We start from the raw sequence: 14796 nt of genomic DNA on the forward strand, positions 1-14796 counted from the left end.
CTATTCTTATTCTTTTTTTTTTTTTGGCAAGGCAATGGGGTTAAGTGGCTTGCCCAAGGCCACCCAGCTAGGGAATTATGAAGTGTCTGAGGCCAGATTTGAACTCAGGTACTGTTGACTCCAGCATTGTGCCACCTAGCCACCCATTATTATTATTATTATATTATTATTTATTACGTGTAAAGTGCTGGTACAAATAAACATAAACAAGGCAGTCGCAGCTTTGCCCTCTGGCTGTCGGTGGGACCTTGGACAGGTCCCTTGTCTTCTACTTTCTGGTCCCCCTTAAGCAAAAAGAAGGAAATTACTCCCATCCCTTAGTAGACCAGCAGGGGGCGCTGTAGACACGCAGAGGAGACACACTCCCTCTCCTGCAGAGCTCGGCGTCCAAGCAGGCGCAGTAACGAAGGGAGATGACGCGTTGTGGAAGAAACCAAATAGGCAGGGGGGGACTAACCACTTTTTCATAAATAATTCCTTCTAACCTCCAGAAGACAGTATATCAAGCAGAAAGAACAGATTACAAATAGAAGTTGTAACTCTCCTGGTGAGCAGTGACAGAATCTGGGGTGACTTTGGGAAGAGCCGCCGCTCGTGCAGCGGAACTCCCCCTCCGGACCCTGTTGGATCCGCCCCCTAGCAACGGGTCGCGCGTCCTCCCTTGGAGACAGGCCGAGGCCGAGTCGAGCTCTTCCCGGCTTCGGTTTCCGTTGCTTCCCTCCGCTGCCCCCGGGACCGAGGCTGCCGCTGAGCCGGTAGGCGTGGGGGCGAGCCCCGCTCCTGCCCGGGCCGCGCCCCGCTTCCGCCCGGGCCGTGTCCCTTCCTTCACCCCCCCGGAGGCGGGGGAGGATGGGGGCGGGGAGTCCTGGGTGGCGGGGAGGTGGGCGGGGCCGCCCCGCCTGGGCGGAGCCTCGGAACCGCGCCCGACTCCGCCCACTGACGTCACCAGAGCGCCTTTATCCGGGTCCCGCGGGGGGCGGGCCCGGCCTCTGTTACCGTCCGCTCTCGGGGCTCCCCCGGCAGCCGCGGGGCCGGGCCGGAGGTTTCAGTCCCGAGACCTCCCCGGGGCGGCGGGCCCTTGGGCGGGATGAGGAAGGATGGAGCCCACCCTGCCTGGGCCGGGCCCTCGGTCCGGAAAGGGCGAGGAGAGGAGGGGGCTCGCGGCCGCCCCTTCACCGTGGAAATGGCCTTTCCGCATCCCCGCCCCCCGCCTCCCTGCCTCAGACATTTTGCTGGGAGCTAAGTCACTTTTTTTTTTTTTGCTTTAGAGATGACATCCTTTTTAATTGATAGTTTATTTTATTTTTCCCAGTTACATGCGAGGGTAGTTTTTCAGCATTCATCCATTTGCAGATTTATTTTTTTTTAATTGAAGAAAGATTTTATTTAGTTTGAGTTTTACAATTTTTCCCCCATTCTTGCTTCCCTCCCCCCACTGGGGGTAGGCACTTCAATTGAGGAGGGGCTAAGCAAGTTGTAGTTAGGGTTTGTAAGAGAATACTGTTGTGCTTTAAGAAATGATAAGTAGGATGTTTTCAGAAGGCATTTACATTGGTTCCATGGTATACACTGATCTCAGTTGAATGTGATGAGAGAAATCATATCCTTAAGGAAGAAAAGAGCAGATTTACATAATAAGATAACACTTTTTATTATTTTATTTTTATTGTTTTTGCAAGGCAATGGGGTTAAATAGCTTGCCCAAGGCGGCACAGCTACATTTTTTATTTTTTTAAGAAAGAATATTTTGAATTTTACAAATTTTCCCCCATTCTTGCTTCCCTCCCCTCACCCTCCACAGAAGGCACTCTGTTAGTCTTTACATTGTTTCCATGATTTACATTGATCTAAGTTGAAGGTGATGACAGAAATATCCTTAAGGAAGAAAAATAAAGTATGAGATAGTAAAATTACATAATAATAATATACCCCCCCCCCAATTTGACAGTAATAGTTTTTGGTCTTTGTTCAAAGTCCATAATTCTTTCTCAGGATACAGCTGGTATTCTCCATTGCAGATAGCCCAAAATAGTCTCTGATTGTTTCACTGAAGGGAGCTATTAACTTTAAAACAAAGTTGACAGTAGCTTTTTATCTTTATGCACTCATAGATTTGCAAACCTCTTTTCACCAAAAAAGGACCATTGTCTCCATTTAATTCAATCCAGTTCATTCCAACTCAACAAATATTACTTAAACTCCAATTCTAAACCTAACCTAAGGGAAACAAGGTTACCAAAGAGCCTTGTGTTGGGAGGTGGGTAACAAAGATAAAAAACAACACCGTTCCTGTCTTCAGGCCTGTACATGTATAAATAGGATATAATAATATATAATAAATATACAGAAGTGATATAAATTTTGTACTAGGAAAATTTGATCAGGGTGAGAGAGACAAAAGAATTCAAACTACCCCACCTTGACAGAGCCAACTTTAAGATTTATACAACTTCTCACAATAACCACATGAGCAAGATAATACTAAAATATTATTTTCATTTTACAGATGGACAAACTGAGGCTTAGAGAGTCAAAGTGATCTGCCCATCATCAGGGAACCAGTTAAGAGTTGGAATCAGGACCAAGGTCTCCTGATTTCTAGTCCAGAGCAGGACTCTGCTGGGTAAATGTGGAAAACTGGCTGTTTTAGTAACTAGGGATAAACCTCCAGCCTTGGAGGAAAGCTGTCATTTTGCCTGAATTTTGGATATTGGAATTACCATATTGTTCTGAATATAGTTCATACACCTAATATGAGTTCTCTTTGAAAGGAAACAACATGATACCAATTATAGACTATGCTCAAATTTTACACAAGTCAGATTTGTGGGAAGACTGACCTACATTTCAATGACTTCTATATATTTTTTTTAATGATATTTTATTCTTTCCCAATTGCATACAAAAACAGATTTTAACATTCATTTTTAAAAGTTTATTTATTTTGAATTTTACAATATTCCCCCTAATCTCACTTCTGTCCCCTGACCCTCACAGAAAGCAGTCTGTAAGTCTTTATATTGTATCAGTGGTATACATTGGTCTAAGTTGAACATGATAAGAGAGAAATCATATCTTTAAGGAAGAAAAATAAAGTATAAGAGATAGCAAAATTATATAATAAGATAATGGTTTTTTTTAAATTAAAATTAATAGTCTTTGGTCTTCGTTCAAACTCCACACTTCTTTCTCTGGATACAGATGGTATTCTCCATCACAGATAGCCCCAAATTGTGCCTGATTGTTGTACTGATGAAATGAGCAAGTCCATTAAGGTTGATCATCACCCCCATATTGCTGTTAGGGTGTAAATGTTCTTCTGATTCTGCGCATCTCTCTCAGCATCAGCTCATGCAAATCCTTCCAGGCTTCCTTGAATTTCCATCCCTCCTGGTTTCTAATAGAACAGTAGTGTTCCATCACATACATTTACCACAGTTTATTAAACTGTTCCCCAATTGACGTACATCCCCTTGATTTCCAATTCTTTGCCATCACAAACAGTGCAGCTATTAACATTAATTTTTTAAAAATTTTGAGTTCCAAATCCTCTCCTCTCCTCTTCACTCCTTGAGACAGTAAGCAATATGATATAGGTTTTATATATATATATATATATATATATATATATATATATATATATGTATATATATATGCAATCATGTAATCCATATTAGTCATATTGTGAAAGAAAACAGACCAAAAAATGTGAAAAAATAAAATGAAAATATTATACTTTGATTGTATTCAGTCCCCATCATTTTTCTTTGAAGGTTCTTTTTTTATTATTATATTTATTTTTTTTTGTACAAATGATGTTTTTTATACATTACTAAAATATTCTTTAAGAGCAAACATAACACCCCTCCCCCAAAAAATATAGACCCTCATGAGCAAGAAAGTAAAGGAAAGAGAAAGAAATTAAAATTAAAATAAAAAATAATAATAGGAACAGCTAGGTAGCACAGTGGACAGAGTATTGGCCCTGGAGTCAGGAGCACCTGAGTTTAAATACGGTCCCAGACACCCAACAATCACCCAGCTGTGTGACCCTGGGCAAGTGACTCCAACCCCATTGCCCTGCAAAAACCAAAAAAAAAAAAAAATAATAAAAAATTTGCTTCAGTCTGTGTTCCAACACCACCAGCTCTGTCGCAGGTGGATCATATTCTTTATGATAAGTCCATTACATTTCCCTTGTAGCCATTGACTCCATTTTCACAATATATCTTCAAATTCAGCTCTCTCCTGTGCTTCATCTGTAAAAGCTTCTTCTACCTGCTCTATTAAATGAGAAATTTCTTATGAGTATTAGCAGTATCATTTTTCTATGCAGGAATACATGTAGTTCATCATCATTAAGTCCCTCATATTTTACCCTTCTCCTCTACTCTGTTTCACCTGAGTCCTGTATTTGAAGATCAAACTTTCTGTTCAGCTCTGGCCATTTTAACAGGAACATTTGAAATTCCCCTGGTTCATTGAAAGTCCATCTTTTTCCCCTGGAAGAGGATGTTCAATTTTGTTGGGTAGTTGATTCTCAGTTGCATTCTGAGCTCTTTTATCTTTCAGAATATTATATTTCAAGCCCTATGAGCCCTTAATGTAGTTGCTGCTCAGTCCTTTGTGATCCTGACTGCAGCTCCATGATATTTGAATTGTGTCCTTCTGGCTGCTTGTAATATTTTTTTCTCTTTGACTTGGGAGTTCTGGAACTTGGTTATAATATTCCTGGGGGTTGGCTTTTTTTTGGATCTCTTTCCATGGGAGATTGGTGGATTTTCTCAATTTCTATTTTCCCTCTGCAGCTAGGATATCTGGACAATTTTCCTGTAGGAATTCTTTAAAAATATCAAGGTTCTTTTCCTGATCATGACTTGCAGGTAGCCCAATATTTTAAAATTATCTTTCCTGAATCTGTTTTCCAGATCAATTGTTTTTTCAATGAGGTGTTTCACATTTTCTTCTAATTTTTCATTCTTTTGGTTTTGAAGTATTGTGTCTTGACTTCTCGTAAAATCAGCAGCTTCCTTCATCTCCATTCTAGATCTGAAGGATTTGTTTTTCTCAAAGAGCTTTCTTATCTCTTTTTCCATCTGGCCAATTGTGCTTTTAAAGCATTCTTCTCCTCAATAACTTTTTTTTTTTTTTGGCAAGGCAATTGGGGTTAAGTGGCTTGCCCAAGGCCACACAGCTAGGTAATTATTAAGTGTCTGAGATCAGATTTGAACCCAGGTACTCCTGACAGCAGGGCCAGTGCTTTATCCACTGCGCCACCTAGCTGCCCCTTCTCAATAACTTTGAATTGTTTTTATTCATTTGACCTATCCTGGTTTTCAACATGTTATTTTCTTCAGCATTTTTTTGGATCTCCTTGACTAAACTGACTTCATTTTCATGTTTTTCCTGCATCTCTCTCATTTCTTTTCCCAATTTTTCTTCTATCTCCCTCACTTGATTTTCAAAATCTTTTTTGAGCTCTATCATAGCCTGAGCCCAATTTCCATTTTTCTTGCAGTCTTTAGATGCAGAAGCTTGTACTTCCTCATCTCCAGATTGAGTATTTTGATCCTTCTTGGGATCATAGACAATGTAATTTTCAATGGTGTTCCTCTTTTTTCTCTGTTTACTCATTTCCCCAGCCCGTGCCTCGTCTTGGGGTGCTTCCTGAGCTTTTGAGTATTATTGGGACACCCCCCCCACACACAAGGATCTTGGTGTGTGAGGCTCTGCCCTCCCTCCTGGTCTGTGAATGACCATAAGTGCACCCCCCTGCCACGGGGCTGAGGTGTGGGGGGGCTGCTGTTCTCTGGGGGTCCTAGACTGCAATCAAGATCTGAATGTGATCAGAGCCCCAGAGTCCTGTCCAGGTACAGAGGACAAATCTCGGAAGTCTCTCTCCACTCCCCCTACCTTTGGTAGGCTGAGCACTCAAGGCTCATTTGCCTGTGAGCTCCTGCTTACCGGCTCCACCTGCTTTTGTCTCCTGGATCTGAGCTGCCTGGGCTACAATGCAAATGCTTCACATTTCCTCTTGCAGAGGCCTCCCCCCCCCCCACCCCGGTTGATCTTCCATGTTGCGCTCAGTGCTCCCTGGGGTGTAGGTTAGGAAACTGCCCCCCCACCTCCGCAGGCCTCCCCTCCAACCTCATGGAGCAGAGCCTTTTCACTATTTTCGAGGTTACTTGGGCTGGAGAATTACCTCACTGGGTCTTTCTGTGGGTTCTGTCTCTCGAAAATTTAGTTAGAGTCATTTTATGATTTTTGAAATATTATATATATATATATATATATATATATATATAGAGAGAGAGAGAGAGAGAGAGAGAGAGAGAGAGAGAGCACCTAAGAGAGGCTCTTCTGTTCCCATCTTGGCTCTGCCCCCCCCCCAATAGCATTTTTCTTCATGAGTCCTTTGGAATTGTCTTGAATCATTGTATTGTGGAGAATAAATCATTCACAGTTGACCATTATGAAATATTGTTATTGCTGTGTATACTGTGTTCTCCTAATGCTTCACTTTGCACCTGTTCATTTGAGTTTTTCCAGATTTTTCTGAAAACATCCTGTTATCATTTCTTAAAGCACAGTTGTATTCTCTTACAAACATGAACTACAACTTGCTTAACCCCTCCTCAATTAATATACATACATACACCAATTTCCAATTCCTTATCACAGAAAGAGCTACTATAAATATTTTTGTCCAAAGAAGTCCTCCTCTCTCCTCTCCTTTTTAAAAGTCTCTTTGGGGGACAATAAAACTATGCATTCTCTTTGATTCAGCAATACTGTTACTAGGTCTATATCCCAAAGAGATCATAAAAAAATGGAAAAAGATCCTCTTGTACAAAAACATTTATAGAAGCTCTTGTTGTAGTAGCAAAGAATTGAAAAATGAGGGAATGCTCATCAATTGGGGAATGGCTGAACAAATTATGGTATGTAAATGTAATGGAGTCCTACTGTTCTGAAAGAAATCATGAGCAGGCAGACTTCATAAAAGCCTGGAAAGACTTGCATGGACCAATACTGAGTAAAGTGAGCAGAATCAGGAGAACATTATACACTATGATGGACTTAGAGAGATAAAGGATAATTTAAAAAAGACTTGTAATGGAAAATGCTAGCCACATCAAGAGAGAAAATTTTGGAGTCTGAATGCAGGCCAAAGCATTCTATTTTTACTTTTTAAAACTTGTTTTATGTTTTCTTTTTCTCATGTTTTTTTCTCCTTTAGTTCTGATTCTTCTTTCACGACATGAATAATATGGAAATATATTAAACTTGATGGTACATGTATAACCTATATCAGATTACTCACTATTTTGAGAAGGGGGAGGGAAGAGAGGACATAGAAAAATGTGGAACTCAAAAGTTTACAAAAAGATGAATGCTGAAAACTATCTCTGTATGTAATTGAAAAAATAAAATAACATTCAAAAAATAAAAAATAAATCTCTTTGGGATTCAGACCTCATAGTGGTATTGCTGGTTCAAAGGGTCTGCACAATTTTATTGCCCTTTGGGTGTATTTCCAAATTGTTCTCTAGAATGGGTGGACCAGTTCATGACTCCATCAACAATGCAATATTGTCCCAGTTTTTCCACATCCCCTCCAACATTTAACATTTTCCTTTACTGTCTTATAGGTGTAACACAGAGTTGTTTTAATTTGCATTTCTCTAATCAGTAGTGATTTAGAGCATTTTTTCCATCTGACTATATATAGCTTTTATTTCTTCATCTGAAAACTATCTGTTCATGTCCTTTGATCATTTATCAATTGGGGAATGACTTATATTCTTATAAATTTGACTCAGATTTCTACATATTTAAGAAATGAGTTCTTTATCAGAGACACTTGCTACAGAATTTCCCAGTTTACTGCTTTCCTTCTAATCTTGGTTGCCTTGGTTTTGTTTGGGCAAAGCCTTTTTTAGTTTGTTATAATAAAAATTATTCATTTTTCTTTGCCTTGTCTATATATGCTCCTTCTAAACTGCTCTTATAAATGAGAAAGTTCATATGAGTTATCACTATCCTCTTCCCATGCAGGAATAAAAACAGTTCAACATCATTAAGTTCCTCATTTTTTTTTTTTAGGTTTTTTCAAGGCAAATGGGGTTAAGTGGCTTGCCCAAGGCCACACAGCTAGGTAATAAGTGTCTGAGACCGCATTTGAACCCAGGTATTCCTGACTCCAAAGCCGGTGCTTTATCCATTACGCCACCTAGCCGCCCCAATTAAGTTCCTCATAATTAGTCCTTCTCGTCCACCCCATCTATGGTTCACCTGAGTCCTGTACTTGGAAATCAAACTTTCTGTTCAGCTCTGGTTGTTTCAATAGGAAAGTTTGAAAGTCCCCTGTTTCTTTTCCCCTGAAAGAGGATGTTCAGTTTTGCTGGGTAGTTGATTTCTGGGTTGTAAAGCAAGATCTTTTGCCTTTCGGAATATCATATTCCAAGGCCTATGATCTCTCAACGTAGATGCTGCCAGATCCTCTGTAATCCTGACTATAGAGCCATGGTAGTTGAATTGTTTGTTTCTGGTAGCTTTTAGTATTTTCTCTTTGACTTGGGAGTTTTTCAATTTGGTTATAATATTCTTGGAAGTTTTCTTTTGGGATCTCTTTCAGGAGGTAATTGGTGAATTTCCTCAATTTCTATTTTACCCTCTGCTTCTAGGATCTCAGGGCAATTTTGCTGTATTATTTCTTGAAAAATGAAGTCTAGGCTCTTTTCCTGGTCATGACTTTCAGGTAGCCCAATAAATTTTATTTATTTATTTTTTTGCAAGGCAATGGTGTTAAGTGACTTGCCCAAGGTCACATAACTAGGTAATTGTTAAGTGTCTGGGGTCAGATTTGAACTCAGGTCCTCCTGACTCCAGGGCTGGTGCTCTATCCACTGTACCACCTAGCCACCCCTCCAATAATTTTTAAATTATCTCTCTTGGATCTGTTTTCAAGGTCAGATGTTTTTCCAATGAGATATTTAACATTTTCTTCTAATTTGGGTTTTTTTTTTGGTATAGTTTTATTTCTTCCTGAGTTTTCACAAAGTCATCAGCTTCCTTTAGTTCCATTCTTCATTTGAAGGAGTTATTTTCTTCAGAATGCTTTTTTATTCTCCTTTTCCAGCTGGTCAATTCTGCTTTTTAAGGCATTCTACTCTTCATTTGCCTTTTGTGTACTCCATTTGACCTAAACTGGTTTTTAATGTTATTTTCTTTAGTATTTTTTTGTATTTCTTTCACCAAGTTTCTGACTTGGTTTTCATGATTTATCTGTATCACTCTCATTCCTACTCCCAATTTTTCCTCTACCTCCCTTAATTGCTTTTTTGAGCTCATCCAAAGCCTGAGCCCATTTTCTATTTCTCTTGAAGATTTTGGATACAGAAGAAGAAGGGGCTAAGATATTTCATGTAAGAGTCAAGAAAAAGTTTTTACAATGGAATGGAATGGGGAAAGGCAAGGGGGAATGAGTGAGCCTTCATTCTCATCAGAAATGGCTCAGAGAAGAAATAACATACACATCTAATAGGGTATAGTAATCTATCTTACCCTAGAGAAAAATGAGAGGAAAGCGATGGGATAAGGGGGAACAGGGGGAGGGGAGGGAGCAGATGATAGAAGAGAGAGAAGATTGTGGGAGAGGGTACTCAGATGTAATACACTTTTGATTAGGGACAGGGTGAAAGGAGAGAGAGATTGGAATAGATGAGAGTGGGGAAGAATAGAGTGGAGGGATATATAGCTAGTGATAGCAACTGTGGGAAAAATATTGGAGCAACTTCTTTGGTGGAATTATGATAAAGAAGACAACTTACCCCAGAGACAGAGCCATTGGAATCTGAACACAGACTGAAGTACACCTTCCCCCCCCCCCACTATTCTTGAGGTTTCTCATCTTTTTTTTGGGGGGGGTCTATATTTACTCTCACAAGATTATTGTAATGATATAAAATAAATAAACCAAAAAACACAAACACAAATTATTCATTTTATATCTTATAATCTGTTTTTCTCTTTTGATTATAAATTCTTCCATTATTCATAAATCTGACAGATAAACTATTCTGAACTCCCCTAATTTGTCCATAGTATCACCTTTTATATCTAAATCATGCAACAATTTTGACCTTACCTTGGTAGTATGAGATGTTGGTCTATACCTAGTTTCTGCCAAACAGCTTTCTAGTTTTCCCAGCAGTTTTTGTCAAATATTGAATTCTTATCCCAAAAGCTTGGATCTTTGAGTTTATCAAACACTAGATACCATAGTCATATACTGCTGTATATTGTGTATGTAATCTATTCCACTGATCTATAACTCTATTTCTTAGCCAGTACCAGATTTTTTTTTTTTTTGTTTAGGGTTTTGCAAGGCAATGGGCTTAAGTGGCTTGCCCAAGGCCACACAGCTAGGTCATTGTTAAGTGTCTGAGGCTAGATTTGAACTCAGGTACTCCTGACTCCAGGGTCAGTGTTCTATCCACTGCGCCACCTAGCTGCCCCACGATTATTTTGATAATGACCACTTTGTAAGAAATACAGTTTGAGATCTGGTACTCTTATCCATAATTATTTCTCATATGCCTATACAATGTCCCTCAATTCATTTCCCTGCAGTGGTCCATCCTGCTTACAATTTTGCTACAAAACTCAAGAATTCAGGTCTTTTTGCTTCAAGGACAGTACTTTCTGCATTTTAGCTTGATTTAGTACTTTAGGAGAAGGGGGAAATACATCTATTAAGCACCATCTGAATATGAAACACTATGCTGTCTTTTCTAAATATGATCTCCTTTGATCCCTACAACCCTGGGAGGCAAATGCCATTAACTATCCCCATCTTACAGTTGAGGAAACTGAAGCAGAGGTTAAATGATGCGAGCAGGGTCACATAGCTAGTAAGTCTCTGAGGGCAGATTTGAGCTCAGGTCTTACAGGCCCGACGTTCTCTCAGCTACATATACTACTTAGCTGCCTTTTAAAAATAGCTAAAAGAAAATTTTGTTTGTTTTAGGTTTTTGCAAGGCAAATAGGGTTAAGTGGCTTGCCCAAGGCCACACAGCTAGGTAATTATTAAGTGTCTGAGACCGGATTTGAACCCAGGTATTCCTGACCCCAAGGCTGGTGCTTTATCCACTACGCCACCTAGCTGCCCCTTAAAAGAAAATTTTGAAATATCCCAAAAGAGCCATAGCTTTGGCCCCTTTGGGCAACTTTGGAGTCCATAGAGTTAGAGATATGTGAGGCTTCATTTCTATTGAATTTCCCTGATCCAGCTCAACATATTACATAGGAAAGAGATGGACACTTAGACATAAGGCAAAGTAAAAACACACACACACACACACACACACACACACACACACACACACATGCTTAGCACAATAACTGGGATCCTACTCTGTCTTTCGGTCTCCCTCTTCTTCCTTCATAAATGGAACTCCTTTTGTGGGCTAAATATTTTTGTTTGGGGTGAATAATAGAAGCCAGAACATTCCCTGGATCTTCACTAGGTGATGGAAGGAGGGGAAGGGAGATGATGACTTTTGTTCTCAAGTCGAGCAGCTGCACCCAGACCACTGTTCTTCTTTCTCCTGCAAAGGGAGAATTCACAGAGCTGAAAATAAGGCCACCAGAAGGACAATCTTGAGGCAGTTCCAAACTCACTTAAAATCTTTGCCAGAATAATGATGAAAATTCCAGTTTGGAGACAAAAACCCTGGCTCAGTTTGGAGTGATCCACATAGTTTGAAAACTGCTGCGTTCTTGGGCAAGTCACTTTTAACCCCATTGCCTTAAATAAATAAAAAAACTGAAAAAAAGTGAGATTAAAAAAAGAAAACTGCTGTGTTACAATGGCCTGGTGGCCCCGCTGGTTAGAGGTGGGCACATCTAATTATAGACAGCAGGTGAATGGGGTGGGGGCAGAGTGGAGAGTGGATGAGGGGACTGTGGATTCAGTATCCACTTCTGCCTGTCCTGGGGTCTGCAGACCAGCCCAGAACTTCCCCTCATTAAGGAATCCTTAAGTCTCATAGAGTATTCTTGCATGATTCTGCAACCAGGATAAACCAGGGCAAGGTCAGCTGCATTTGTGCTAGTCCCATCTTCCCCAGGTACTTTCCCTGGGTTAATTTTCTAGTCTAATTCAATGGCCTTGCTCCATTTGCTCCACAGTGCTTCCTCTGGTATTTGCTGGCTTGTTGTTCTGGGGCTAGCCTTTTTCTAGCAGCACTCCGGAAAAGCCAGTTGCTTCTAGAATGTGATTCTTTGAAGACATACCACATTTTTCCCACTGAAATTTGGCTAGAAAATTTGTGTTCGCCCATTCTACCAATTTAAAAGGGTCATTTATGGCACAGCTAGGTGGGGCAGTGGATAGAGCACCGGCCCTGGAGTCAGGAGGATCTGAGTTCAAAAACGGCCTCAGAAACCCAACCCCATTGCTTTGCAAAAACCAAACCAAATAAAATAAAATAAAAGATCCTCTAAGCTGATGTTAAGGGCAGTGGCACCTGAACAGGAAGCTAGTGAAGCCTGCTGAGGCAGGATGTACTGAAGCAGCAATCATGATAATAATAATAGTGCATCTTGTTGAAGTGCTTTAGGATTTTTTTTTAAATTTTTATTAAAGATATTGAGTTTTACAGTTTTCCCCCAATCTTGCTTCCCTCCCCCCACCCCCACCCCACAGATAGCACTCCATCAGTCTTTACTTTGTTTCCATGTTGTACCTCGATCCAAATTGGGTGTGATGAGAGAGAAATCATATCCTTAAAGAGAACAGAATTCTCAGAGGTAACCAGATCAAACCATAAGACATCTGGGTTTTTTTTTTCTGAATTAAAGGGAATAGTCCTTGTACTTTGTTCAAACTCCACAGCTCCTTATCTGGATACAGCTGGCACTCTCCTTTGCAGACAGCCAAAAATTGTTCCCAATTGTTGTGCTGATGGAATGAGCAAGTCCTTCAAGGTTGATCATCACTCCCATGTTGCAGTTAGGGTGTACAGTGTTTTTCCTGGTTCTGCTCATCTCACTCAGCATCAGTTCATGCAAATCTCTCCAGGTTTCCCTGAAATCCCATCCCTCCTGATTTCTAATAGAACAATAGTGTTTCATGACATACATATACCACAGTTTGCTAAACCATTCCCCAATTGAAGGACATTTACTGGATTTCCAATTCTTTGCCACCACAAACAGGGCTGCTATAAATATTTTTGTACAAGTAATGTTTTTACCCTTTTTCCTCATCTCTTCAGGGTATAGACCCAGTAGTGGTATTGCTGGGTCAAAGGGTATGCACATTTTTGTTGCCCTTTGGGCATAGTTCCAAATAGCTCTCCAGAAGGGTTGGATGAGTTCACAGCTCCACCAACAGCATAATAGTGTCCCAGATTTCCCACAACCCTTCCAACAATGATCATTATCCTTCCTGGTCATATTGGCCAATCTGAGAGGTGTGAGGTGGTACCTCAGAGAAGCTTTAATTTGCATTTCTCTAATAATTAATATTTAGAGCATTTTTTCATATGGCTATGGATTGCTTTGATCTCCTCATCTGTAAATTGCCTTTGCATATCCTTTGATCATTTGTCAATTGGGGAATGGCTTTTTGTTTTAAAAATATGACTCAGTTCTCTGTATATTTTAGAAATGAGTCCTTTGTCAGAATCATTAGTTGTAAAGATTGTTTCCCAATTTACTACTTTTCTTTTGATTTTGATTACATTGGTTTTACCTGTGCAAAAACTTTTTAATTTAATGTAATCGAAATCATCTAATTGGTTTTTAGTGATGTTCTCCAACTCTTCCTTAGTCATAAACTGTTCCCCTTTCCATAGATCTGACAGGTAGACTAGTCCTTGATCTTCTAATTTGCTTATAGTATTGTTTTTTATGTCTATGTCCTGTAACCATTTGGATCTTATCTTGGTAAAGGGTGTGAGGTGTTGGTCTAATCTAAGTTTCTTCCATACTAACTTCCAATTATCCCAGCAGTTTTTATCAAAGAGGGAGTTTTTATCCAGGTGGCCTGACTCTTTGGGTTTATCAAGTGCTTTAGGATTTAAGAGCACTCTCTCCCCACAAGGCATGGTATGAAGAGTAGGGTCTAGCACAAAGTAGCTGATTAATAAATAAATACTGATTGATTGAATTTATGAAAGAGGAAACAACACTCTGAGGGGTTAAGTGACACTACCAACAGAAGAATGGCTGAAGGTCTTTTGTAGAGATCAGTCACCTTATGATTTTCTTCCAGGACCTTTGGCCTCCTTTACACGAGAAGGCAAAATGGACAGGCACAAAAGGGAATATCACAGATCCACCAGATTTACAGATGTTGATGAGGAGGCTAATTCTCAAGTTGACAAATCCAAGTTGTATCCAGAGATTAAATCCCGTGGGTTTTATTCAGATGTTCTTACTCCTGGGACCTTAGATGTTTTAGGGGTAAGTATTATCAGCCTTATAATGAGTTTCTATCAATAGCAAATTTAGTTCTAAATCAAGTTTGATAATTATCTATTGCTTTACATGAGGAGGACACTGGGGAATGGGCCTGTTCAGCTGCTGCTCACACTTGGGTTTAGATTAAAAATATGGTCTTCTGTTTGTTAGCAACCTGCATTTCTTGAGCACTTTAAAATGAATAAAAACCCCCAACAAAACTCTAGGTTTGTATTCATTCTCTCCATCATTCCCTTATCCCTCTGAAGGAAGCAATGCAAGGACCACCTTCATTTTTATAGAGGAGAAAGTCAAGAAAGGGTC

The 14796-nt window shown here is 39.9% G+C and overlaps 1 protein-coding gene across 2 annotated transcripts in view; it reads left to right on the forward strand.

Annotated features, from left to right (window-relative positions):
* Nucleotides 1-660: 660 nt before the first annotated feature.
* Nucleotides 661-14796, forward strand: part of DNAH1 (dynein axonemal heavy chain 1) — a 162403-nt gene continuing 148267 nt past the window's right edge. For both annotated transcript variants that reach the window (XM_074198129.1, XM_074198130.1), the window contains exons 1-2: nucleotides 661-755; nucleotides 14285-14475. In XM_074198129.1, coding sequence (XP_074054230.1) covers nucleotides 14317-14475 — 159 coding nt within the window. In that variant the 5' untranslated portion in view covers nucleotides 661-755; nucleotides 14285-14316. The remainder of the gene's footprint in view (nucleotides 756-14284; nucleotides 14476-14796) is intronic.

The sequence above is a fragment of the Macrotis lagotis genome, chromosome 8, assembly GCF_037893015.1.
Source record: "Macrotis lagotis isolate mMagLag1 chromosome 8, bilby.v1.9.chrom.fasta, whole genome shotgun sequence".
Lineage (NCBI taxonomy): Eukaryota > Metazoa > Chordata > Mammalia > Peramelemorphia > Peramelidae > Macrotis > Macrotis lagotis.